Source organism: Callorhinchus milii, unplaced genomic scaffold, assembly GCF_018977255.1.
Source record: "Callorhinchus milii isolate IMCB2004 unplaced genomic scaffold, IMCB_Cmil_1.0 Scaffold5, whole genome shotgun sequence".
In the NCBI taxonomy this organism is placed as follows: Eukaryota; Metazoa; Chordata; class Chondrichthyes; order Chimaeriformes; family Callorhinchidae; genus Callorhinchus; species Callorhinchus milii.
The window spans coordinates 9,992,461-10,018,518 of NW_024704746.1; the positions used below are offsets into that span (position 1 = coordinate 9,992,461).

Genomic DNA, 26,058 nt, shown 5'->3' on the forward strand with positions numbered 1-26,058 from the left:
TTTTAAAATTAGAGCTGGGCCATTTAGGACTAAAATCAAGAAGCATTTTTTCATGCAAAGGGTAGTGGAAATCTGGAACTCGCCCCAAAAAGGCTGTGAATGCTGGATCCATTCAAATTTTCAAGACTGAGGTAGATGGAGTTTTGTTAGGTCAGGGTATCAAGGGATATGGAGCAAAGACGGGTAATTGGAGTTAGGTTTAGATCAACTGTGATTTAGTAGAATGGCGGAACAGGCTTGAGGGGCTGAATGGCCTACTCCTGTTTCTAAGTGTGCACACCCTATCAAGCTCTCTTAGTGAGTCCTTATCCTTTTAAGTGGTTGGAAGCCAGGAAATTTTTAGAAGCAGCGGTGTTTTTTGATGTTCCGCAAAAAGCTACAGTGACCTCAAAGCACAGCAGTTACTTCAACATCAGAAAGAAAATATTTCTACTTCGGAGTACAGGATGACAAAAAAAAGAAGAGTAGTTTCTCAAACAGCCATCATCTGTGGAAGAGATGACAGGCAATCCAAAACAAAACCTTGGTTACGGTCATAATTCAGCCCTTTCTAATTTATTTATGAAGAGCCCAGTTTTAGCCCAAATTTAGATCACAGGGCTTATATACACAGCAAAATAGCCATCCACATGCATAGGGCAAATGAGCAACACACAGCAATGGACAAGATCACAAGGAAATAAGATTGTAATCCTGTTTTCTCGACCCCTCCCCTCAACCCAGGAGCGAGGGAGAGATTGTGTGAGAGAGGGGGAAGAGAGTGATTGACAGAGAGGGGGAAAGAGACAATCATTGAGAGAGGGAGAGAGCAGAGAAAGAGACAGATTGAGGGAGAGCGTGAGAGAGAAAGTGTGTGTGAGAGAGAGTGTGATGGGGGAAGAGAGTGATTTAGAGAGGCGGAAGAGAGTGATTGAGAGTGGGGGGAGAGAATGTGAGTGAGAGGTGGAAGAGAGAGGGGTTGAGATTGAGAGAGAGAGAGAATGAGAGGGGTAAGGAAAGAAACAGAAAGGGAGGGGGAGAGAGAGCAGAGAGGATTCATTAATAATTAATAAATTGGAAGCCAGTTTCTTCTTAAGAACTGCAGACACTAGCCCCTAAATTCACTCAGAATTAAGAATTTTGCACAATCCTAAACCTTAAAGCAAGAAGGGTCAGGCAGGCTGAAACTCTAGTGAAATTACAGACTTTTAGCCTATGTTGACATTCGGCAGCATTTACTTTGAAAGAGGCCACCACAAGGCCTTTCTCAGGGGTGTCTATGCAAGAGTTAGAAGGAACAAAAGTCCCCTCTACTTAAGAGAATTGTAACTCAATGCTACAAGCTTGCTGACCAATTCCCTCTGCAGCCTAGCCTCGTCATCTGATAAATGGGTTTCTTGTAAAAGGGCCAAGTTGCACTTCATTTTGTTGAGACAAGTCAGAATGTTTTTCTTTGTCGGGGTTTGAATTCTCTGCACATTCCAGGCAATCACAGCACTTTCACTAGCCAGCACCTCCGAAGTAGATTTTACGTGCATAAAAACATGTCAAAACGGCTACCAATTTGCAGCTCATTGGTTCTTGGACTTTTTTTTCAAAAAGAAGTTAAGGCTGCTTTCTGTGTTCTTCTGGCTGTTGAATATTTTTCTTCTTGGGACTAACACAAATGAAAAAAATCTCAATCCGTTCCTGCCTGCTGTATCCTAGCTGTACGAAAGACATGCAGAGAGTCACTGATGTTTATTGATTTGCCGATAAATATCACCGCAAAAATAGACCCCATCTCATCCCCCCCATCCCCCCAAGTAAAACTCAACCCCGATTCAACTCAACACTGCCCTGTCCTTGTTTTTAGTAGAAATAGCCAAAGTAAACTATCTCTTAGAATAAGAGATCACTGCATGTAATCCAATGTAGCGGTTCTTGAAGTCTAATTGCACAGACAATGGGGTCAACATACAGGGATTTCTAACAGGATTCTTCATCTAAGTGCAGATTTCTTCCAGTAATCAGAAGCACGTCACACAAGGCACCTCTGACCTCCTCACTGTGAGTAGATTGAGTTTGAGTGCATTTACCCCTCCACCAATCAAGTTGACATGAAACACTTCTGGTTTCCTTATTAAGGAATCCTGTTTGGAAATCATCATCTGTCAGACCCCTCCCTCTCCGTGTGCCTATATTGCCAAACATTCAATTGAATCATCCACTTTTTGAACATTCACGATACACTAATGTAACGTAGCTATGAATTATTATTGACTATGTAACTAGTGTCTTATATAGATTAGATTTTAATGTATTAAAATCACCAAGATAAATTATTCTATTAGATTTTATTGGTGAACAGTGGGGGAATCTCATTAATGTACATTATAGTAGAAGAGAACTTGTGGAATACCAATATGCTTCACTTTTTTTTAAAGCAAAGTGTCGCTTCAGATACAGTTTTTAGAATTCTATCTGTAGTTTGACTTTCTCAATTGCATTAAGCTCACCACTACTGAGGTTCGGATCATGAGAAACCAGAAGCCTTCTACTATGACTGTCTAAAGCCAAGGCTCAACCCGAATAACTGCACTGAAAGGCCCCTCTTTTCAGAGATCTATAACTAGTTTTTTTATGGGGACCTTTTGGCTCATGGCAGTGAATAATAATAATAATAATAATAATAATCCTTGCATTTGATATAGCGCTTTTCACGTCAGGAGGACGTCCCAAAGCGCTTCACAGAACACACTGTAAAGTGAATTGACTGTATATTTGTGGGCGAACGCGGCAGCCAATTGCGCACAGCAATGTCCCACAAACAGTCGTAGATTGAAAATGACCAATTTAATTATTGTTTTGGGTTTTTTGGAGGGATTATTATTAGGTGTGTGGAGTAAGGAAACTTGCCCAAGGTTTCGCCCTCTGCCTGGAATTGAACTCAGGTCTCTCACTTGCAAAGCGAGTGCTCTAACCACTAAGCTACAGGACTCCACATGGAATGGCAATGGCTTTATAGGTTTGAAAAGACAGTGGATCCCTTTCTTACCAGGTTCTCTTGGTTCCTGGCTGCGACTTTCTGCTCATCTTCATGTCCAGAATCTCCCTTCTCAGACCAATCTGTTTCGTCTCGGTTGACGTTCTTCATGTACTTCACCTCTTCAACGTTTCTGATCCGGAACTCTTCTGCAAAGAGGCAGCAGCACAGAAACAAGAGCACAGTTATAATAATAAAAATAATTAATCCTTGCATCTGATGTAGCACCATATCACATGGTTGAGACGTCTCAAAGCACTTCACAGAATATTATAAAGGGGATTGACTGTGTATTTTGTGGGCGAAATACTGCAGCCAATTGCACAGAGCAATGTCCCACAAACAAGTGTGGATTGAGTGACCGAGGGATTATTATCCCCTGGAAAGTGATCTGCCAATCAACTAACAACCTACTTACTGCTAGGTAAACAGGCGTGTGGAGAAAGGAAACTTGCCTAAGGTTTCTCCTCACCTGGGAACTGAACCTGGGTCCTCTAACTTGTGAGGCGAGTGCTCTAACCAATATGCTTCGGGACTCCAGAGTTAGGAAGAGGACCCGCGCTGAGGGCCACACACTTGCGGAGAGACAGATGGTCTCAGAAGAAATTTATTAAGCAGTGGAGTTTATATCCACGAAATTACATTGCACTTAAAAGCTATCGGCAGAACACTGAATGGATTCATGTCAGCATGTCAGTGTCAACACATCTCTTTGTGTAGCATCAGATCAATGGTGCACAGGTCACTGATCAATAGCCCAAGATGGGGCTGTGAATCTTGCTTCTCTACAATCATAATTATCCTGTTTGCATCTGCACGTGTTCCACATACTGTACTTCACTGACCACAGCTCACACAATGCAATAAAACAAATCATAATTCTTTACATTTGATGTAGGATCTTTCTCATCAGGAGGATGTCTCAAAGAGCTTTTGGGTATGGCAACATAATAATAATCTTTGCATTTGATATAGCGGCTTATCACGCCATTGAGACGTCTCGAAGCACTTCACAGAATATATTGTAAAGTGAATTGACAATATTTTGTGTGCGAGATATCCCACAAACAGCATGAAGTGAATGACCAATGTTATTTGTGGGATAGTTGGCCAAGACACCAGGAGAATGGGGAGGGTGTGATGATATAGATGTGGTCAAAGATAATCAACTAAATTATCCTCTGAAACCGCATCAATGAGCACCAAGGTGTTATAAAGCACTCTCAGTGCCACAGAGGATTGCACTGTCAAGTAAATCTCCCCCATGAGAGGTTTCCAGCAAACAGAAATGGAGCACATTTTCTGGAGTGCTCCATGTCCCCTGGGAGATGTTTTCACTTCCTTTCCCCCGCTACACACTGAACTTTCCACGCCGTCTCCATCAGTCTCTTCAAGCACCCAGCCCCTACCACTTGTCTATACAAATGATGACTCACTCTTATATCCATCCAGTGTGCCGCTTACAGTCTTTTCAGGCGTGTCGTTTTGTAATAAAGATCAATGCAAGAATACTGTGACCCTGTCACACACTCCAACACTCCCCACCCCCCCCAACCCTACAATGTGCTAATGTGTGAAGTAACACCCTACCAGATACATCAAAACATTCACTCACAAAACACACAGTCGCTAAACATTACACTGAATCTTGAAAAGGACTTTCTTCCTGACAGGAATAGTTCTGCATCAAATGCAAAGATTATTGTTACAAAAGGTTCAATCCATTCATCAATGTTTTGTGGGTAACCCGAGTCCTGCAGATCAAAATTGCGGTCCTAAAATCTAAGGGGTATTGCCCCGTGGCCTTTACAGCAGCTGAAAGGTTAGTGACAGGCTGCTGTGTAGAGTCGCAATGTTCACATTCTGTTCTGTGCTATTTTTCCTCATTGTGGATCGATAGCATCATTACAGCTGTTTGTGTTGCAGCCTCTAACCCACACCACAGATGTTCCTCTTTCAGCAACAAGGAGCAAACCTTTCAGTCCTGGCAGTCTCCTTGCTGTTCTCTAACCACAGCAGATCATGGCACTTTTTAAAGGAATGCTTAGAAATAATTGTTTCTTCTCTTTTATTGTGGGCAGCTTCAAGAAGGAGCTGGCCATAATTTTTTTACCATAAAAAGGATGGGGGAGTGGAAGAGAGTTATATCAGATGGTATTTGAATGGACTGGATGAATAGCAGACTAATTTTAATGACTCATTTTATTTGGGGGATTGTTGGCCAGAACAGCGGGAAAAACTCCATTCTCATTTTGAATAGTGCAACAGAATCTTTAACGTCCATCTGAATGAACAGGTAGATGGGAACTCGGTTTAACGGTTCATCCAAAGGATGGCACCGCGAACATTGCAGCGCACTCCCAGAAGTGCATTAGAGTGTCAGCAAACCACAGCGACTAAAAAATAATAATCCTTGCATTTGACATAACGCCTTATCATGTCATTGATAAGTAGAGGAGTGGGGAAATTATTACCCCAGGAAAACGATCCACCAATTGACTAACAATGGGGTTCCAACTGACTGCGACATAAACAGAGGGATGTGGAGTAAGAAAAATTGCCCAAGGTTTCAACCAACCCAGAATCGAATCTGGGTTCTCTCGTTTGCGAAGCTCACGTTCTAACCATTATGCTACAGGAATCCAAGTCCTAATGTGGGACTTTAATCTCCTGGCTCAGAGGTGAGAATGCTATCAAGTGAGTCAGGCAACAATAAATAAGTGACTCCTTCAGCACTGAACGCTTGCATAACTACATAACTTTGTACAGCAAAGTGAGGTGGGAAAACATAGCAAAGGCCAATTCCTCACAAAATCAAATATTTTCCCTTAAATCGCTTTTTATTTTGCCCAAGCACAAATTAATTATTGTACCCACACCGTTCAAATAAATCACCCTGTAAACCTATTACTGAATTAATCCAAAAAATAACTCCTCAAAACTTTCAAGATTTCTATCTTAATGTTCTAATAAAGAAGAAAAATCACTGTGTCACAATGGCAGAATTTTCCCATTAAAACCTGTTCATTAAATCACTTTACTGACTAACTCAATAGAACGGCAGGACTGTAAATCAAATGTACTGCTTGTCCAACTACCTCAGCTTTGCAACTCTAGTAGAACTAACTTGTTAGTTACTTTAAGAGAACATTTAAGATTCTCCCTCTCTCTGACTTTGAAACTTTATTAGAGCAGAACTAGAATTGTCAAACTTCCAGGTGGGACTTCAAATAAAATGTTGGATCAAAGCGGAAAGATGAGGGGAAAGGATAATAATCCTTGCATTCGATATAGCACCTTATCATGTTGTTGAGGCGTCTCAAAACGCTTTACAGAATATCCTGTAAAGTGAATTGACTGTATTTCGTGGGAGAAATACTGCAGCCAATTGCGCACAGGAGTGTTCCACAAGCAGTTGTGGATTAAGTGACTATATTTATTTGTTTTTGAGGGATTATTACCCCAGAAAGCAATCCGCCAATCGACTAACAACCGGGTTCCTACTTACTGCTGGTAAACAAAGGTGTATGGAGTAAGGGAACTTGCCTAAAGGTTTTGCCCTGCCCGGGAAGCGAACCCGGGTCCTCTCGCTTGCGAGGTGTGAGCGTTAACCACTACGCTACGGGGACTCCAAGGCATAGTGGAAGGAAGACAGGAAGACTACAGGGGAAGATGGAGGAAGGAGAGAGAGTGGAGTAAGAGAAGAAACTTGTCAATACAGTGGATCTATCTAGCAACAAAATGTAGCCCCAGGGCGTTGGAACTGGTCAGTGTCTCTAGTGATTATCTGCACAACACAGTTCCCGATCTCGGCCAGGCTAACTGAATCTGGGGGAAATGTTCAACACAGTGAGGGATGAATCCACACAATGAATTATTGGTTATCAGTTTGGCAGAAGTGACATTGCTCCTCTAGAGCACTTTTCCTATGGGTTGTTAGAGCTCTGGACATGCTTCATGTTCAAGATCGCTGTTACGTTCCAACAATTTTGTTTCTTCAATTTGTAGGCCCTCAGGGAACTGAAAAATGTCAGGTTGGATGAATAAATCTGTGCAGCTTTAGTGGCCTCCAATTACAAGGAGAAGATCAATGCATACAGTGACTGTTCACAGACTGTGTTCACAGACCGTACCCATCTTTAAAGCCTGCTTAAAAAGCTACCTCTTCGGCTTATGCTCCCCTCCTCCTCTAACCTCCCTTTATCCATCACTCAGCCTCCGACACTATCCTTGTAAAGTATTCTGATATGGTCTCCCACAAAACTATCTAAATGCAAGTCGTTGTCAATGCATCTCTCTCTTCTGAAAGTGCTTCACAGGATATACTGTAAAGTGGACTGACTGTATTTTGTGGGCAATCCCAGTAGTCAATTGCACACAGCAATGTCCCACAAGCAGCCATGGAGTGAAGGACCAATTTTCTTTTGGGGGATTGTTGGCCAGGACACTGGGACAAACTTCCTTCTCTTTTCAAATAGTGGCATCCTTTACCAAACTGAGAACCACATAGTAGGATCTAATTTGTGATGTGTTTAAATCATACAGTTATTCCCCCAAATCATCAAACGATCCCCTCCTATAAACAACCCTCCACGTCACACGAAGAAACACCCACTCATTTCCTCTTTCTAGCCAGTCGCTCTCTTCAGAGACCTCCGAACATTTTAAACAGGCTGATCCAAAAGTGAAGAGATCTTTAATCTTGTGGAGTGTATGGACGAGCGAGACTAAGAAAGTAAACGAGTGATATCACTTAATGCCTTAATCAAGGCACTGCTACATTGGAAGAATAGGAACCATTTCTCTGGCAGGGAATCAGAACTAATCCTAAGTAGGCATCTCATGTCCAATTGAGCCCAAAAGTACTTGCTCTCTGCAATCAGCCCACTTGTGGAGACCAGTCTAAACAAAATACAAATTGATGGCAAGCATGTGGTTCGACCACAACAAACACAATTGCCTTGTACAAGCCTACTGGAAGATAAGATTCCTTTGCAGGGATCTCTCAGTTTACAACTCCCTGAGTGGGACACTTCGCTGAGAGAACATTGCCTGGAGCCACCACAGAAGAATCATTGGGTGGTGGGAGCAGGGAAGAGGAACAAAACACAAAGAAACATACTAGGGTCCACATGGCTTCCCCATTAATGCTGGGCAGAGCACATTAATGTTTTATAATCAGTAAAAAAAAATTCTGATCCTGAAAATTTTGCTTCCGCAGGTCAGTTAAGCGCTTCGGCAAGCCAGCCAGCTTTACGTCACCCTCCTGATGTGAAAGGTGCTATCTAAATGCAAGTTATATTGCGTGTGCATTCTTCAGCCAACCCAGCCGCCTCTGGGTAAGGGAGTGAAAACTACCATCAGCAAAACTGTGGCGAAGTACAAGCAGAACAAGGCTAAAGTTGGCTTCTGTTCTCCAGTGTATCGGAGTTTTGACAGATGAGCATTTTTGTACTTTGTCCCAATGACTGATTCTGCTCTGCGTGTGGGAAACGGCTGGAAACCCATTTAAAAAAATGAAGCAAAAACTTCATCTGGAAGAAAATATGTAGATGGATTAGCGTAGGCTGCAAATACTGGGTGCCCTAGGGTAAGAAGCAAGCACTTGGGTTTTTGTGGTGTCTAATCATGTCAAAACATGTCGCAGGCAATTACCGCTGAGTGTAGTGACTGTATTTGTGGGTAAACACAGCAGCTGTCTGTGCCAGGGTGGTTTTGCAAACGGCCATGAGGTGAAATAACCGAGTTTATCTTTTTGGCCAGCAGCATAGGGAGAAATTCTCTTCTTTTTGCAAAATAGTGTCGTAGGGTCTTTAACATCTAATTTTAGTTCTTTTGTCGTACAGAAATTACTTCTGATGTAGCAGCTTAAAAATGTTAGGACTCCCAGAAATAGTAACACAGGAAGAGGCCATTTAACATGACGTACCCATGTCAAGCTCACTCCAACCCCCTCTGGAGTCATTTACTCCAATTCCGCAGCCCAAAGCTTCCCGTGACGTCTTATCATACCCACTATATTAGCTGATGCGGTGACCAAAATGTTCTTTGGAACCTTTACTGCATTTTTGAAGTGTTTTCATTCCCTGTCCATTCTCCAAGGTCCATCCTCACTATCTAACCACTGCCCTTGTCGAGAAGCTGGGTGTGCACTGTGTTCTGAAACTGGCAACCAAACCACGTAGCTTATGGAAAAGACCCAGGAAGGTTCATTCCCGTCCCTTCGGTGAGGCAGTGCTCAGTCTCCTGCAGCACCTCAGAATGGCTGGGATCAGGAAGCCTGCACTTGGGACAAAGCCATGGCCCCACATCATACTAATCCTTTAACTGTACACACTGACTCAATGCACACAGCGGAGGTGTGGTAACTCCAGACATTAACAGCGCAGAAGAAAGTCATTCAGCCCATCGCGTCTGTGCTGGCTCTTTGGAAGAGTAATCCATTCCATCCCAGTTACCTGCTCTTTCTCTATACACTTTCTAAAAAAAATTCAGCCGGGTGTCTCACACATGCGGAAACCCTGCTTAAGAGCTATCCAAACCATACCGAGAATTTCACGCATCCCACCCATACATAGAAATTACAGAGATAGATTGTTGGAATAGAATGTGCATTCCTTGGAGGAACAAGATTTGGGAAGAGCCAAGGCTAGGGGACCCCAGAGCATTGCTGGAGTCTAACCAGCTAAAACCGCAGTGCTTACTATTGGTAGCACTGTCTGGCAAGCTTCCTTTTGCTTGTCCAGCTCGGACCACCCTACCTGTTAGGGCTTAGGCATGTTTATCTAATTCACTCTTGAAAACTACTGCATCCGTCAAGCGAATCCCATATCCTAACAACTCTGTGTGAAGAAAAAAACCTCTTGTTCCTTTGCTAAATTGTCTTAAATTAATGTCCTCTGGTTCCTGATTCACCAACTTTTGGGAATAATTTCTCCCCATCGACCATCAATCCACCTCATAATATTAAAGATCTATATCAGGTCTCCCCTCAACCATTTCTGTTCCAGAGTTCCAATTCCTTCAGCCTATTTTCATAGGTCAAACCACCCATCCCTGGTATCAACCTAGTAAATCTCATCTGCACCCTTTCTACGTCCCTGACATCCTTCCTAAAATGGGGTGATCAAAATTGGACACAACACTCTAACTGATCTAACTAACAATGTACACAGATTAAGCATCACCTCTGGTTTTATATTCTATGGGCCTATTTCTAAATCCTATGATCCTGTTAGATTTCTTCACAGCTTTGTCGACCTGGCTTCTCACCTTTAAAGATTTATGCAAGTTAAACCCCCAAGGTCTCTCTGCTCTATTCCTTTGAAAAGTGGAGGCATTTATATATTATTATTATTTTATTTATTTACACTCAAATTGTATCAGTGGAAATGGGGAAGACTTTCAAAGGAATGATTTGTGTAAAACACTGCTTTTGGCCGCCCTTTCCAAATCCTGGAAATGCTTACGCAAAGGAAATATCCAGCGTTTAATGTTTACAGAGGCCAAAATAGATACAGTTAGCAATGGTGTTCTAACGTCAATCGACAGGCTAACACACTTGGGACATGGAGTCAAATTAAAGAGTTGCACTTTGAATAGACAAAATCTTTTATCACAATACTCTACGTCATTTGCTGCTTTGAAATGGTGTCACTTTTCAATTGTAAACGTTCCGTTTTTGTGTTCCTAGCCAAATTAGGTCATACAAGCAATTCCAGGTTTGCACTGAGTTGCAGATCGGGTCTCTTGGCTCATTTGGCACTCTGGGTCAGAAGACTGTGGGTCAGAATTTTTAACTTGTATTGTCCAGGCTGACCAACAGTTCTGAGCCAATTGAGCCTCTGAGCCAATAACCCTCTGAGTTACTTGGCCCGCTGAGCCACTTGGACCACTGAGCAACTTGGCCCTCTCAGCAGTGGGAGCTCTGCATTGACCGAAGTGCCTTCTCTTGGACAAGACTTCAAACGCAGGTTCTGTCAGCCTGTTGAAGGGCGGTAACAATCTAGTGGCAGAACACGAAAAGAGTAGGGTATTTTTTTTTCCAGGTGTCCTGGCCAAAAGTACTTCCAGACAAATTGGTCATTCAATTGATGGCTGTTTATGGGGTAACTTGGCTGCTCTATCTCTCTCTGTCTGCCTGTCGCGCTCTCCGTCTGTCTGTCTGTCTGCCTGTCGCGCTCTCCGTCTGTCTGTCTGCCTGTCGCGCTCTCCGTCTGTCTGTCTGTCTGCCTGTCGCGCTCTCCGTCTGTCTGTCTGTCTGCCTGTCGCGCTCTCCGTCTGTCTGTCTGCCTGCCTGCCTGTCGCGCTCTCCGTCTGTCTGTCTGTCTGTCTGCCTGTCGCGCTCTCCGTCTGTCTGTCTGTCTGCCTGTCGCGCTCTCCGTCTGTCTGTCTGCCTGCCTGTCGCGCTCTCCGTCTGTCTGTCTGCCTGCCTGTCGCGCTCTCCGTCTGTCTGTCTGCCTGTCTGTCGCGCTCTCCGTCTGTCTGTCTGCCTGTCTGTCGCGCTCTCCGTCTGTCTGTCTGCCTGTCTGTCGCGCTCTCCGTCTGTCTGTCTGTCTGCCTGTCGCGCTCTCCGTCTGTCTGTCTGCCTGCCTGTCGCGCTCTCCGTCTGTCTGTCTGTCTGCCTGTCGCGCTCTCCGTCTGTCTGTCTGCCTGCCTGTCGCGCTCTCCGTCTGTCTGTCTGCCTGCCTGTCGCGCTCTCCGTCTGTCTGTCTGCCTGCCTGTCGCGCTCTCCGTCTGTCTGTCTGCCTGCCTGTCGCGCTCTCCGTCTGTCTGTCTGCCTGCCTGTCGCGCTCTCCGTCTGTCTGTCTGCCTGCCTGTCGCGCTCTCCGTCTGTCTGTCTGCCTGCCTGTCGCGCTCTCCGTCTGTCTGTCTGTCTGCCTGTCGCGCTCTCCGTCTGTCTGTCTGTCGCGCTCTCCGTCTGTCTGTCTGTCGCGCTCTCCGTCTGTCTGTCTGTCTGTCTGTCTGTCGCGCTCACTGTACCATGGGCCATAAATAGACTTTTTGATTGAACAAAAAAAGGCCTGTGGCTAGTTTTAAAAATGGATTAAAACACTGACAGTGGATTTCAAGGTAAGGTGTTCATTCCCACTCACATGTCGTTTGCCTACTCGAATGATGGGTGCGCTGTACGTCAAGGAGGAGGCTTACACTAAAACGTAATCAATATTAAAAGGAGTCTAAAAATAAGATCACACAATCAGATGATGAGATTCAGGTGAAGAAGTCCCTTCAGTCCAAATGCTGTGCGCAATTGGCTGCCGAATTTCTCCCACAAAATACATAGTCAATCCACTTTAGCTGTAAATCCTGTGAAGCGCTTTGAGATGTCTCAAGGACATGATAAGATGCTATACCAAATGCAAGATATATTATTATTATTGTTTGATCTAATTCCTTTCAGAATTTTTTTGGGGTCAGCCGGTGTCTGCTTAACCATGCTTAAGAGTATCCAAACCAGAGGTCCATGCACTCCACTTATGTATGGAAATTCTTGTGTAATGGAATGGAATAGCCTTCCAGAGTTCCCACAGAATTGTGTCTGCCCATCACGTCACAACTCCCCCAGTCTGGCAGCATATTAGGCTTTAAATTCTACCTGGTCTTATTCTGTAAGACCATTTGAAAGATTGCGCAGAATTCTTGAATTCGATCTTAATTTGGAAGCTGATTTTCCACTGGATTTAAAGGCACTAAAATGGAAGGATTTTCCACATCTCTGCACAAGTTACATTTTAAGACAAAATGGCCTGGCTGTCAGGCTAAGATTCGGAATTTCAGATTGATGGAGTCTCTCGAGCTAAGTTAGTTTCTACATGTAATATCCACACACACACTCACACCCCCCACACACACACACACACAAATTGCAGCCTCGAGCTTCTGACTATGTTTCTGTTTGAACAGCCTCGAAACTAAATCCAGCTTGAGATTCCTTGCTGTTAACCTTTGTGAATGTTCAGAGCATGAATTATTCATGTAAATGGTCTGCTTAACATCTCATTAGTTACTAACTACCTGTATCTAGGTACTGTAAATGTCACAATGCCCCAATACTGTAAACACAGCAGCTTATTTCCCCAAACACAATTACAATGGATTTTTTTTAAATAAAAGAGCCTCTGCTCTCAGGCACGGATGATGAAATCCTGCGTGCTGAAACGTCTCTATTTTCAGCGCTGGTATTAAGCCCGTGCGCTGGCTGCAGGCGTGTTCAATTAGGAAAAGTCAGCTTCACACGTCAGCTGGACAGTTGCATCCAGCGCTAGAAACCGAATGCTTGGTTTTAATTACATATTAAAAATAGTTGAAAAGATAGCATTTACACTTCAGAGGGTCTGTCGACACTGCACAGGAATGTGAAACAGAAGGCTGTTCCAGTTTGTGGCCTGGCCCATTGAAATGGTAACATTTTGTTTGTGGGATACCGCTGTGCGCAATTGGCTGCCGCGTTTCGCCCACAAAATACACAGTTACTACACTTTACAATGCATCCCTGTGAAGCTCTTTGAGATGACTCAATGATGTGATAAGGCGCTATATCAAATGCAAGAATTATTAAGGATATTTATTATTAACATCACTTTGGTAACGCACACAGCGAGTGGGAGAGGAAAGGAGGGAGGGTTGCATTTTGGCAGCAGAATGAAAATGGTCCCAGAGTAAAAAGGCACTGAAATGTCAATGCTATGTACATTGGAGCTGAATTTAGCAGAACATGCAGTTTCTCCCAGTGCCCTGACAATTACTTTTATTACATTGGTCACTCACTTTAAGGCTGTTTGTGGGACTGCCCTAGTTGCACAGAACACCAAAGAGCATGGTTTCTTAAGGCAACACTGACATGACTTTGTTAGTTCCATTCCTGTGCATCGACTGCACACAACTACACCTTGGCTGATAGTCAGTCATCTTCTCTAACAGCATTTTATGAACTCCAATTTAATTTTTGTTAGTCAGTGCTTGGATTGTTATAAATATAGCTCAGGGCAGGAAGTGCTCTTAATTCTCAGTTACATTTCGCTTATTATTCATGAAAAGCCTCTTACAAAATGTTCGTTGAGGAACTGTTCTTGAATTTGTGTGTTTCCTTGTGGACTCTGCAAACATACCAGTAGACAGAACATTACAGCTCAAGGACAAGGCACTGTGCTGATTGATGCCTTTCTCTATATGAGCCACATTTACGTGGAACTTTAAAGATGGGGATTGAAAGAGGGATGAAAAAACACAAGTGGGAAGAAACATTGTACATCCACACACTGCGCTTTACAAAGAGACTTTCTTTTAAGAACAAATCCACTCAAGTTCTCCTTTTCCTCCATTTAAAACTAAGTGGTGCAAATAGCCTACGTTTAAAGAAACAAGTGATGCTTAGGATTCCTTATCCTGGGGCCGACCGTCCATCATGTGTAAGTTGTCCAGACACACTGATGGCTGAAGAGATTATCATCATAGTTAGCGAGCTCCACTCCTCTATGTATTGCAGAGTTATGCTAGTTTATACCAAAAATCTTTACAAAACGCTCAAAACATAACATTTCTCCACATTTAAAAAAAAAATCCTTGCCTTTATATAGCAACGTTCACATTGGGGAGGGAACTTTCACAAAGGATAAACTGTAAAGTTCAGCAAACTATATTTTGTAGGTGAATAACAGTTAAGCAATAATAACCTTTGAGCTAGTTTTGGGATCTAAAATGCATGATAGGCAAATGCGTTAACTATGCTCAAGCGCATGCAGGTACCATTAAAATTAACCAATGAAAAGATGTACAGAATCACCAGTGATCATTTTCCTTAAAGCTAACATACCTGATTTACACCTGTATGCATTTCAATAGAATGAGCTCATGGGCTATTAATGGGCTATTAATAATAATGGTCTTGGCATTCGATGTAACATCTTATCACGCTGTCAAAACATCTCAAAACGCCTCACAAAATTTACTGTAAAGTGCAGTGACCATGTATGTTATAAGCAAATAACAGCAACCAATTTGCGCACAGCAAACCAAGCATACGATTAAAACCAAACGATGTTGCAAAGTCTTATTCGCATCCACCATTATTGTAACAGCACCACTCCATAGTTTTCCCCCTTCCTTAAACATAATTTTATTATTGGACAACCTTTAAGGACAAAGCATAACAAATACCACAACAAAACAATATTCAAATCAATTACATTTTGCCCACAAATACAGTTAATTCACTTTACAGTCTTTTCTGTGAAGCGCTTTGAGACGACGAGAAGACGTGAAAAGTGCTATATCAAATGCAAGGATTATTATTATTGTTATAATCCAAAGGAATACAGGTCACCGTTTTCATTCATTGATGTTAATCACTAAATGTATTAATAATAATCCTCGTGTATGATGCAGCACCTGATCCTGACTCTAAAAGTCTCAAAGCTCTTTACAGGGTTCACTGTAAAAGCATAATACTGTGCACTAGTAGGTGAAATAACATACAGTCTCTATTCCAATCTCTCCTGGCTGCACAATTACGATTCATCCCTAAACAGTTAGTTAATGGTTAAGGACATCATGGCGCCCGAGACATGTCTTTTCAGGAAGCCTCTGTACATACCCCCAAAGACATCGCCATTTTGGTAGCTCTTTCCCTTCTGTGCTTCCTCCTCGTTTTGAACAGTAGAGACATGCTTGGCTGAGGCACAGCCCATAGTTTTGTTTACGCAAATGGCTTCGATGTGCACTGCCCGCAGATCATCTCTAAGATGAATTTCCTTCCCTCCCCGTTAGATGCTTGCAACCTGCGGACAAACAAATCAAAAACAGTCTTAAAATCTCCGAGCTGAACGCCTCTCTCCTGCCCGAGCAATACAAATATCGCGCCGGTGCCTGGCCTGCTGTCAGCCGAATGGAACTGAAAATGAAAATCAGCGCTCAAGTCTGCCAAACGTTCTCCTGGAACAAACAGGAAGCGCCTCGCTTGTAATCACCCATCAGTCATGCTGGTCGAACTGACAGCCATTTAGTGACCACAGGCCTGCTCCTCTCCCCTGACAGCTAATGGAACCGACAATAGGTGGCTGCAACAGCTCTCCCCAGTTTTACAATCAGGAAAGAAAAGAGCAACAATTTAAAAACAGACAGATTGCAGCAAAGGACACGTATGAGAAAAGGGACGACGGGGAACGAGTGGGCCTTCTGCGATTGACAAGGAAATACAAATAACCCACATGTGGCTGTAGATTACAAGAACGTTTGGCCACCAAACGTGTTGTGCGATGACTCTAAGATGTAAACCACTCATAACTACATTACTGTTGACCAGTTTTTGTTTAGGTTATAGCACAATAATAATAATCCTTGCATTTGATGTAGCGTCTTATCGTGTCCTTCAATCTCAAAGTGCTTTGCCGAATATATTGCAAAGGGCTCTGAGATGCTGCCCCACATGTAGGGCGCTCTATAAATGGAGGTTGTTGTTGTAGTAGAGTGGATTGACTGTGTATTTCGTGGGCGACAAAGTTACCTTTGTCCGGTGTGTATGTTGCGCGGGGGTGCGCTTGAGTGCACGTGTACGTGAGTGCACATGTACGTGAGAGCGCGTGTCTGCACGAATAAAGTACCTTGAATGCGTGCTTTAACTTCTGCAGGGGTGCACCGCTCTAAATGGGGTTGATGGCAGCCTGAGTCACAATGAATGGGTAAGTTCCGGCCATGTACCAACCGCATGTACCGATAGTTAAAACTCTGGGTCCAATGAAAACCCGGTGCAACACTAGTACTCAACTGAATTCACCTCCAATAAAGGACATCTCAGTTCAATATTAAAATAAAACAGTGGAAAGATTCAGAATCTGGACAGTACGTTTCCCTCTCTAGTACCCGTTTTGTAGAGGTGAAAGATTTTAATTACATCAAAGAATTTATTTTATTCCAACAGTTACCTCGTTCATTTGGGACCATAGTTTGGGGGTGATTGAATTTCAGTGAAACGTGTTGCAATAAATTAGACCAGTCTGGGCACATATCAGACCCCACATACCCAGATATCACCTCAATCACTAAGGAGTCCTGTAGCTCAGTGGTTAGAGCACTCGCTTTGCAAGTGAGAGACCTGAGTTCAATTCCAGGCAGAGGGCGAAACCTTGGGCAAGTTTCCTTACTCCACACAGAGCCTAATAATAATCCCTCCAAAACCAATAATAAATTGGTTATTTTCAATCTACGACTGTTTGTGGGACATTGCTGTGCGCAATTGGCTGGCGGGTTCGCCCACAAATATACAGTCAATTCACTTTACAGTGTGTTCTGTGAAGCGCTTTGGGACGTCCTCCCGACGTGAAAAGCGGTATATCAAATGCAAGGATTATTATTATATTATTATCAATGAAAGAAACATCCATACGGGTTGAAAGTACCCAGTTTCAATTCTATCTATTCAAAGACTTGATTGTGACCCTCCAACATTCCAAGCAATTAATGCCAGTCTTCCACCCCCCTCATCCCACCAATATGTTGAGCAGGAAATATGGGAAAATGGCCAGGGGTGGGGGTCAGATAGCAGACACCACAGCTAAACCCAATCCAGTCTTCCTCTAATACTCACGCATGCACAATTCTCTCAGTAAATGCCACTCAGTTTTCCATTGATTACCACACTGGGATACTGCTGTGCGCAATAGCTGCTGCGTTTCGCCCATAAAATGCATAGTCACTCCACTTTACGATGTATTCTGTGAAGTGCTTTGAAACGTCTCAACAAAGTGATAAGTCATATAGAACTGACTGCAGAGCAACATTAACAGAAAGCAAGCAATCTGCTTGCCTATCTTTGTTCCAAGTGACGTGCGATCAGCGGAGAAAATAGAAGGATTCTTGGCCTCCCACGTACACCCTAAAATGATCAGCTTTGCACAGGAACTGAGCCTGCTGAGACACTACTAACCCTACATGGCTGAGCCGGAAGGTATTTTATATGAGAAAGCAAAGTGACCAAAATAAGTTACCAGAAATAATCCCAAGTGTAAAGCGAATGAGCTACAATGAAAGCTTTGAAAGATGTAAACTCCACTGCCCCTAAAGGCAGCGGCTCAAATGGGATCTGCACAAAGCATTAAATGTTATAGATATCATAAATCTAGATTATTACTTCAAATTAAACTAGAAAAGTAAGGCTAAAGGACAACAGCTCAAACAATGAGACACCGTGAGGAACTTTTTAATTCAAGAATGATTTAAACATTTGAAACAATTTGCCTGGCAGGATCATAGACGCAAAAAATATTAACACATTTAAAAGATTGCAAATATAGAGCGAGGGAGGGAGGGCAAAGGACGGGGATAATGGCAACAAAAAGGGAGAAAACTGTCTCTTCTGCTGGGAATACACACAAGCGAGTAGAAATGAATAAATAAGAAAGGAATAAACTTCTACTGTATGTGTCAGTCTGGTGCAGTGGTAGTACTCTCGCCTCCGAGTTAGAAGGTTGTGGGTTCAAATCCTACGTCTAAGTACTGTTGCATTGTTAGAGGTGCCGTCCTTCAGATGAGATGATAAACCAAGGTCCCATCTCCCCGTTGACCATTAAAGATGCCATGGCACTACTCGAAAAGAGAAGGGAGTTTCTCCTGGTGTCCTGGCCAACAATCCCGAAATAAAATTGGTCACTCGTTTCATGGTTGTTTGTGGGACATGGCTGTGTGTAATTGTACTGCTGCGTCTGCCTACAAATACCCAGTCGCTTCATTTCACAGTAAAATCCTGTGAAGCGCTTTGAGACATCCTTCTGACGTGATAAGGCGCAATACCAAATGCAAGGGGCTTCTTGCTGGCTCCCCTCCCCCATCCCATTGCGAATCACGTCTGTGAATGCGAGGCAAGGACGTGGTGCCTACAATGTCCCTCTCCTCCCCCTTCACATCACGGCCAAGTCATCAGTCTACACTCACTGTCCTGGTTCACACATGAAGAATGGTCACTTGGATGAGGTTCTGCGGGGAGGCTGGTACAGTGGAACTCTAACCCAGCCTTCAGGAGAAGAGATAAATCGGGGAAAGTGGGGGGAAGAGGGAGGAGGTAAAGAGAGAAATGGAAGGAAGAGGAGCAGAAGTTTAGCAACTTGCTAGAAAGCAGAGCTACTGAGCAAACATCAAAATATACAGCATTTTGTTGTTTTGATAGTTTAATACAATAGTGAGGATTCATGTAACACAGATAGTATGTAACATTTTGGGGTGGGGGGGGGGGGTGGAGAGAATACTCAACATGACTCTTGCATAGTGTTCTGTAAATACAGCTCCCACAATACGGAAGCTTTGACTCATTTGCCAAACCACTAGTGCTATCTTAATCGAGTCCAGGATCCACATTTGTTACTCTTGCTCTCTTGCCAGGGCTGCAACACTGTAGCACCAGTCTTGAGCCTCTCCCGAACAAGGGGCAAACTTAATAGATTGCAAGCAGATGGGATAATAAATAATAATCTTTGCATTTGACACACCTCATTATTACTTTGTCAAGGTGCCTCAAAGTGCTTCATAGGATTTCATTGTAAAGTGTAAGTGATATTGGTACACGAATACTGCAGCCAGTTTCCGCACAGCAACAGCCCACAAACAAACATGAACTGAATGACAAATCTGATCTGCGTGACGGGTGCTATACAAATGCAAGTTGTGGTTGTCCATCCGAACAGGCAGATAATACTGTTTAATGTCTCACCTGAAGGATGGCACCTCCAACAATGCAATGCACCCCCAGCATTGTATTGGAGTGTCAGCGTAGACTGTAAGTTCAAATTCCCGATTTGGGGCTTGAAACATAATTCTGCATATGGCATGTTTTTAATTGTTTTTCTTTTGCATTAACTTAAGTTTACATTTTCAAGGCATTTAATACGATTGATTTGGTGACACTTTAGACTAACGGTCCTTGTATTGAATAATAGATTGATATAAATAAAAGGTAAAAACAGTAAAAGATTAATATCAACTCTGGGCCAAGAAGATAAATTCTCAAGTCCGAATCCAAAGGTAGGGAAAAGGTCGGATTCTAACCTGAACCTATAAACCACACAAGAGACTCATGTGGAGTCTATGTTGACCGACACCAGCCCTGGTTTGTTTACTCAGTCCTGTTTCATTTCAGTACATGTCTGGTATTTGAGCTACACTGACATCTCAGAACATCCATGGTTAAGTAAATAGCTCTGGTCTGCAGAAATCAGACGACCACAAGGCTGTGGGACTGCCAGCTGGAATCAACTAGTACAGCCCCATCATCAGCTGATAAATGATCCCAATCTCCCACCTGGAGCAGCATCTCAGCAGTGTAAGCAGACGGTAATGGGGTGGGTGGGTGAGTGGGAGTATGCACAACAGTGACATTGTGAGTGCCCAATGTGCTGGGGGTGCAAGTAAGCTACTGTCCTGTATCAGAGGCATATGGTTGTCTGCAGTATTAAACCTCAATATCATAACTATTACAATGCAGTCCAAGTTAGTTCTAATAAATGTTTCCTGCACACGCCTCCGTTTACTGAACAGTAACCAGGAACCCGGATTCTAGTCGATTGGCTGATCGCTTTCCGGGGGTAATAATCCCTTAAAAAAATTGGTCACTTAATCCATCATTGTTTGTGGGACACTGTTGTGTGCAATTGGTTGCTGCATTTCGCCCATAAAATATAATCAGTTCACTTTACAGGATATTCTGTGAAGTGCTTTGAGACGTCTCAATGACATGATAAGGCACTATATCAATTGCAAGGATTATTATTATTAGGATTACTATTAATATTCAAATCATCTCATATGCACCACTGAAAATCTTTTTTAGTTCCAGGAAATCATCTGATGGATCACTTTGGGGCCCCAGTCGCTTTGTTGTTCCCCACGTGAACCTGTGCACCAATGTTGACAATCTAAAAATGTTAATGTATCCCTGAAAAGGTTTCACAAAGGACCAGCACGTAATTAAGTGATATAGGGTTATCGACTTTACAAGGTAATTAATAAAATAAGCATCTCTTAAATTGCTGCTGAAATAACAAGCCCACCAGAGCACTGTTCCTCACGGTTTCTCAACAAGCGAACTTGCTAAAAGCCACATAATAATCCTTGCATTTGATTATAATAATAACAATATAATAATATAATTTAAGTCCTATATACACACCTCCGTGTTTCTAGGTATCACGCAGTAATAATATTCTTTGCATCTGATAAAGAACCGTAGACATTGGTGGGAATATGAAAGGCTGAGGAGGGAACACGGCTAACCAATACTAAATTCATCCAAAGCCAAGCAACAGGTTATCATGCCCTAACGACACCGTGTCCATGATCAATAACTGATTAAATTACATGATGATATCACAGAGAGACCCGCAAGCAGTTAGTATGGATTTTGACTGGTTAGGCTTGAGGACTAAATTGCACACTCTCGGCCCTGAAAGAAAAATAAACCACTTCGGTTTTAAGAACCCAGCCCCGTAGATAGCAGCTTTTCTAAAAAATGGATGCCCTTGTACGCTGCTTCTCAAAAAATATACATTTACATTCCTTGCAGTTGACACAGTGCCTTTCAGGTTGGGAGGACGTCTCAGAGCAATTCACAGGATATACAGTCCTGGAGATAATGTTAAAATGTTCAAGTCTGAGGTCAGTAGATTTTTGTTAGGTAAGAGCGGGTAAATGAAGTTGAGGTACAGATCAGCCATAATCTAATAGAACAACAGAACAGGCTTGAGGGAATGAATGGCCTACTCCTGTTCCTATGTGAAGTATAGTGACTGCGTATTTTGCAAGGTGATTCCCCCACTGCATCGAGATTTTGTGGTCTTTTTACACAAGTGCTGAACACAAGCAGGGAATCGTTGCATGAAGATAGGCCAGTAGCCATTTGGGGCACGTAAAATTACATTGACTATAAACATGCATTTTATACATATACACACATCTGCAGATATATATGAGGGAGATACACATCATATATACACAGTCCTTACTCAGAGGTTTTAATTATTAATTATGGATTTTTTTTAAACAAAATTTTTGTCACTGAATTGATATGTGTAAACATCAACATGGCATCTCATATGACCTATTAGTAAAGACTTTTGATTTACCCTGTGTATGTGTGTATAGAAATATATCACACATATATGTACCTCTATATTTATACACATTTTATATATTGTATGTCACGAAACATGTGCACACATAAATTATATATAGATATATGACACACACACACACAGAGTTTAAAACCTCCCCAATGACCCCATCAAAAAATAATGCTGCTGCTCGTGGCCTGTCATCCACGCCAGTGAGTTTCCCACATCAGCTGGCCCTGCGGGAACGCACTATGTGGGTCAAGTGCCTCTCCACAACACAGGGAGGTGAAGAGCAGGACAAGAGGTAACGAGCACGACTCCACTCTATACATCTCATGGCTGGTTCACAGGCCTCACAGGGACCCTGCCAACAAGATGTGTGCCCAGTCTCTGGAGTGCCTACAGTTTCAGAGTGAATAAACCATATTCTTCTCAGTGTGTGTGTGTGCGCGAGAGAGGGGGAGAGGGGATAGGTCAGCAGCAGGAATCTCAACCACATGTTGAATGGACCTGCGCCAGTCAGCGAGAGTAAATCCTTTACACTGACATCCTGCTTATGTCTCAATGCCATGAGGAGGGCAGGGAGGGAGCGTTATTGTTCCTACATATCTACAAAATAGATTCAATTCAAGCTCAAAGTACAGCAGTCATGCTGGTGTGAGGTCTCAGAAGGTGGGCCCTGTGTAAAACCTACCACCACTTATGATTAACACACTCACCAGCGCCACAAAGCAGTGAGAGAAAGTGAAATGAAATAACATGGGTAAACTGTACAACTTGGATTTAATGATTTATTAATGCATTCCTTTAGGGAGTTATTTAAAGTCTGCAAACAGATCAGAGCTTACAGCAGTGTTCCCCACCCCCATCCTCACCCCCAAAAAACTTTCTTCTTCATATTAACTGAATTAATTAATGAAACAAGCAGCTTAAAACTGCAGATGTTACATACCAGTGCGTAGTAAAAAATAATAATCCTTGTATTTGATATAGGGCTTATCACAATTTTTATAATTTTTTTTCATAGAGAAGTGTGTACTTCTGTACGCAAAAGGCACACAGACGCACATTACCTGCCACCGGTTAATGACTGCTCATCATGTTGTTATTCGTGGGAAGTGAAATATTAACCCTGTTCTAACAACGTATGATACATTGATACCTGCTGTTGACCTACAATTATCCTCAGAATCCCAGAGGAAATTTACCATTTCAACCGGATTGGAAAGAGCAGAGGAACGGGATTAAAGCTGATAACTGTCGTGAGGAACTAAGCAAATAGTCTCATTCTGCGCCGTAATTTCTATGGATTCGTCAGATTATGTAACGTAGACAGGCAGGAAATCACACTCTGGGGATACTCTTTATCAATTGAATATAGTCATTGAAAGCACAGCACACAAAGAGACCATTCAGAACATCCAGTTAACGCTGGTGTTAGTTGCTGCCGCAGTCTTGTCCGCACAGCCCCAATTCCCAACTTTTACATTGCACCATATATAAAAATTAATTGAAAGGACATGTAGGTTGCTGACCATGGATTGAAAACTCTCTAGAAGACAGTAACCGTAGAAACAGGAGTAGGCTATTCAGCCCCTCAAGACTATTCTGACATGCTATAAGATCATGGCTGATCTGTACCTCAAATCCAAAAACCCGCCCTTGCCTCGTATCCCTTAATACCCCGACCTAACAAATAGACTTGACCTAAACTCCTGATAACTCATCACTGCAAGGGAAAAGGCCTGAGTGATGAGTTATCAGGAGCAGCAAATTAGGCATATGTAGAAATACACAAATAAATGTGACCTAGATATTGACAGCATGGTGACTGAAGTAGTAGTGACAAATTAAGCCAGGGTCGAATTATCAGGAGTTTATTTTATTCTTGTCTTAGAGCTGTACAGTCTCATAGTCAGTCGCTGCCCCTCGTTAGCTTGCCCTTACTTGCCTAGACAGCGCAACCCAAGAGATTATTTGAGACGCTCGGGGCAGAGAGAAATCTCCTCAGTTCTCCAGCATTAATGTTAAAAAAGAGCAAAGTTAAAAAAAACTCCAGAATTGTAATAAGAACTTTGATAAAGAGATTCAGAAAGATGATCCCCCCTGCCCCTTACAGATGTAAATGTGGCCTGCAAATAAATGTACGCTCAGTGCAAATAGCCTGAAGGGCACACGATATGGAACAAGCTTGGTGAAAATGGTACCATAAACCACACAAACTTATAAAGTCGTAACACTCATTTGTACCCACTCACATTCAGTTTGTTTTTCTTTTCAAATTCCCAGGATTTTTTTTNCCCCTCGAAATGAAACATTTCCTCTGGCTCGCCCCCGCTCCTGGGAATATATATGAATTATTTTTTTGTTTGCTTTAACTCTTCAATTGCTGCGCAGCCTAAATGGCATGAAGGTCCTGGGTTTGACCCCCTCCTCCGCTCCTCTGAGACAGTTGACGCTTTCAGCTGGGAACACAACTATTAATACCTTAACCCCACTCGGCCTTTGTGGAATTGTGATTTAGCTCAAAGGAGTTTCCATCAATTTTTCTTTCCTCCTCAAACATTTGCCTCCTCTTTCTTTCCCCTAAGGAATGCCGGCTGTCTTCTCTCCAGCATCTCACCGTGTCACAAACATCATGTAGCAGCAACTTACATTCATATAAGCTGTTCAAGGAGAGAAGGAGTTTTTCCTGGTGTCCTGACCAATAATCTCCCGGTTGAAATTGGTCACTCACTCCATGGCTGTTCGGGGGACATTGCTGTGTGCAAATTGACTGTCGCATTTGCCCACAAATACAGTCAATCCACTTTACGGTATAATTTGTGAAGAATTTTAAGACATCTCAACGACATGCAAGTATGTCACGACATGACATGTATGTCAATTGCAAGGATTATTATATACATCTTTCACATCCGGAGGATGTCTCAATGCGCTTCATTCAGCTCGAGGTAGGGGAAGCTGAGAAGGGTGGGCTGTTGGGGGTGTGGTGGGGGGGCAGGGGAAGATGACCAAAAACTTGGCTGTTTGTAGGACATTGCTGTGCATAATTGTGCTGTCACGTTTGCCTACAAATATAGTCACTCCATTTCACTGTAAATTCTGCTAACCACTTTGAGATGTCCTTCTGATGTGATAAGCCACTATGCCAATGCAAGGTTTATTATTATTATTGTTAACCCCAGCACTGAACTGGAGTGTCAAGCCTGGACTGTTAGTTCAACTTCCCGATGTGGGGGTTATATCGCATGACCTTCTGACTCAGAGCTGAGAGTGCTACTGACTGAGCCTGCAAGCCTGATAGTCTGGAGGTTCAAACCACTGCAAAATCCAGGCCAAGGGAGCAAGAATGGATCACATAGAAAAAGACCAGCAATTTTTGTGCTGTAACCTAAGATTCCGAGGAACAGTTAATCAGTGGGCGCATTTCTGAGTCGTTCCTCTTGTAATGACCACAACAGCATGGTCCAAGGAAATGGCATTCAGATGAGCAAATTATCAAGCACTGCACAGCAGACTTGAATGCTATCCTAGAGAGATGACTGTGCACTTAACAAAATTATACTGCAATAATCTTCAGCCATTCTCAGTCACTCTGCTCCTAATGTTACAGACTTGCTTATTGAGGGTAAATATTGACACAGCTTATGTACCACAACTAATAAATATTTACCCAAGGCAAATACTCAAAGCAATACAAGATCTCAAGATTAGTTACGACAAGCTGGTTTGCACTGGGGCATTTATGTAGACAAAACATAAAGACATATCGAAACATTACGTGTTTTCAAACTACACATTAATAATAATAATACTCGCATTAATACATCTCAAAGGGCTTCATAGGATTTCACTGTGAAGTGTAATGATTGTGTATTTGCGCACAGGTAGTTAGAACCATAGAACTTTACTGCACAAAAGGCCATTTGGCCCATTGTACATATGCAGGATCTCTCT

General features: G+C 42.7%; 1 protein-coding gene across 1 annotated transcript in view; it reads right to left on the reverse strand.

Annotated features, from left to right (window-relative positions):
• LOC103180006 (uncharacterized protein C1orf21) overlaps positions 1–26,058 on the reverse strand; it is a 64,850-nt gene that overhangs the window by 21,207 nt on the left and 17,585 nt on the right. Inside the window, exons 2-3 of the mRNA XM_007895595.2 lie at positions 15,600–15,783; positions 3,017–3,153 (exon numbers count right to left, since the gene is read on the reverse strand). Coding sequence (XP_007893786.2) covers positions 3,017–3,153; positions 15,600–15,693 — 231 coding nt within the window. The 5' untranslated portion in view covers positions 15,694–15,783. The remainder of the gene's footprint in view (positions 1–3,016; positions 3,154–15,599; positions 15,784–26,058) is intronic.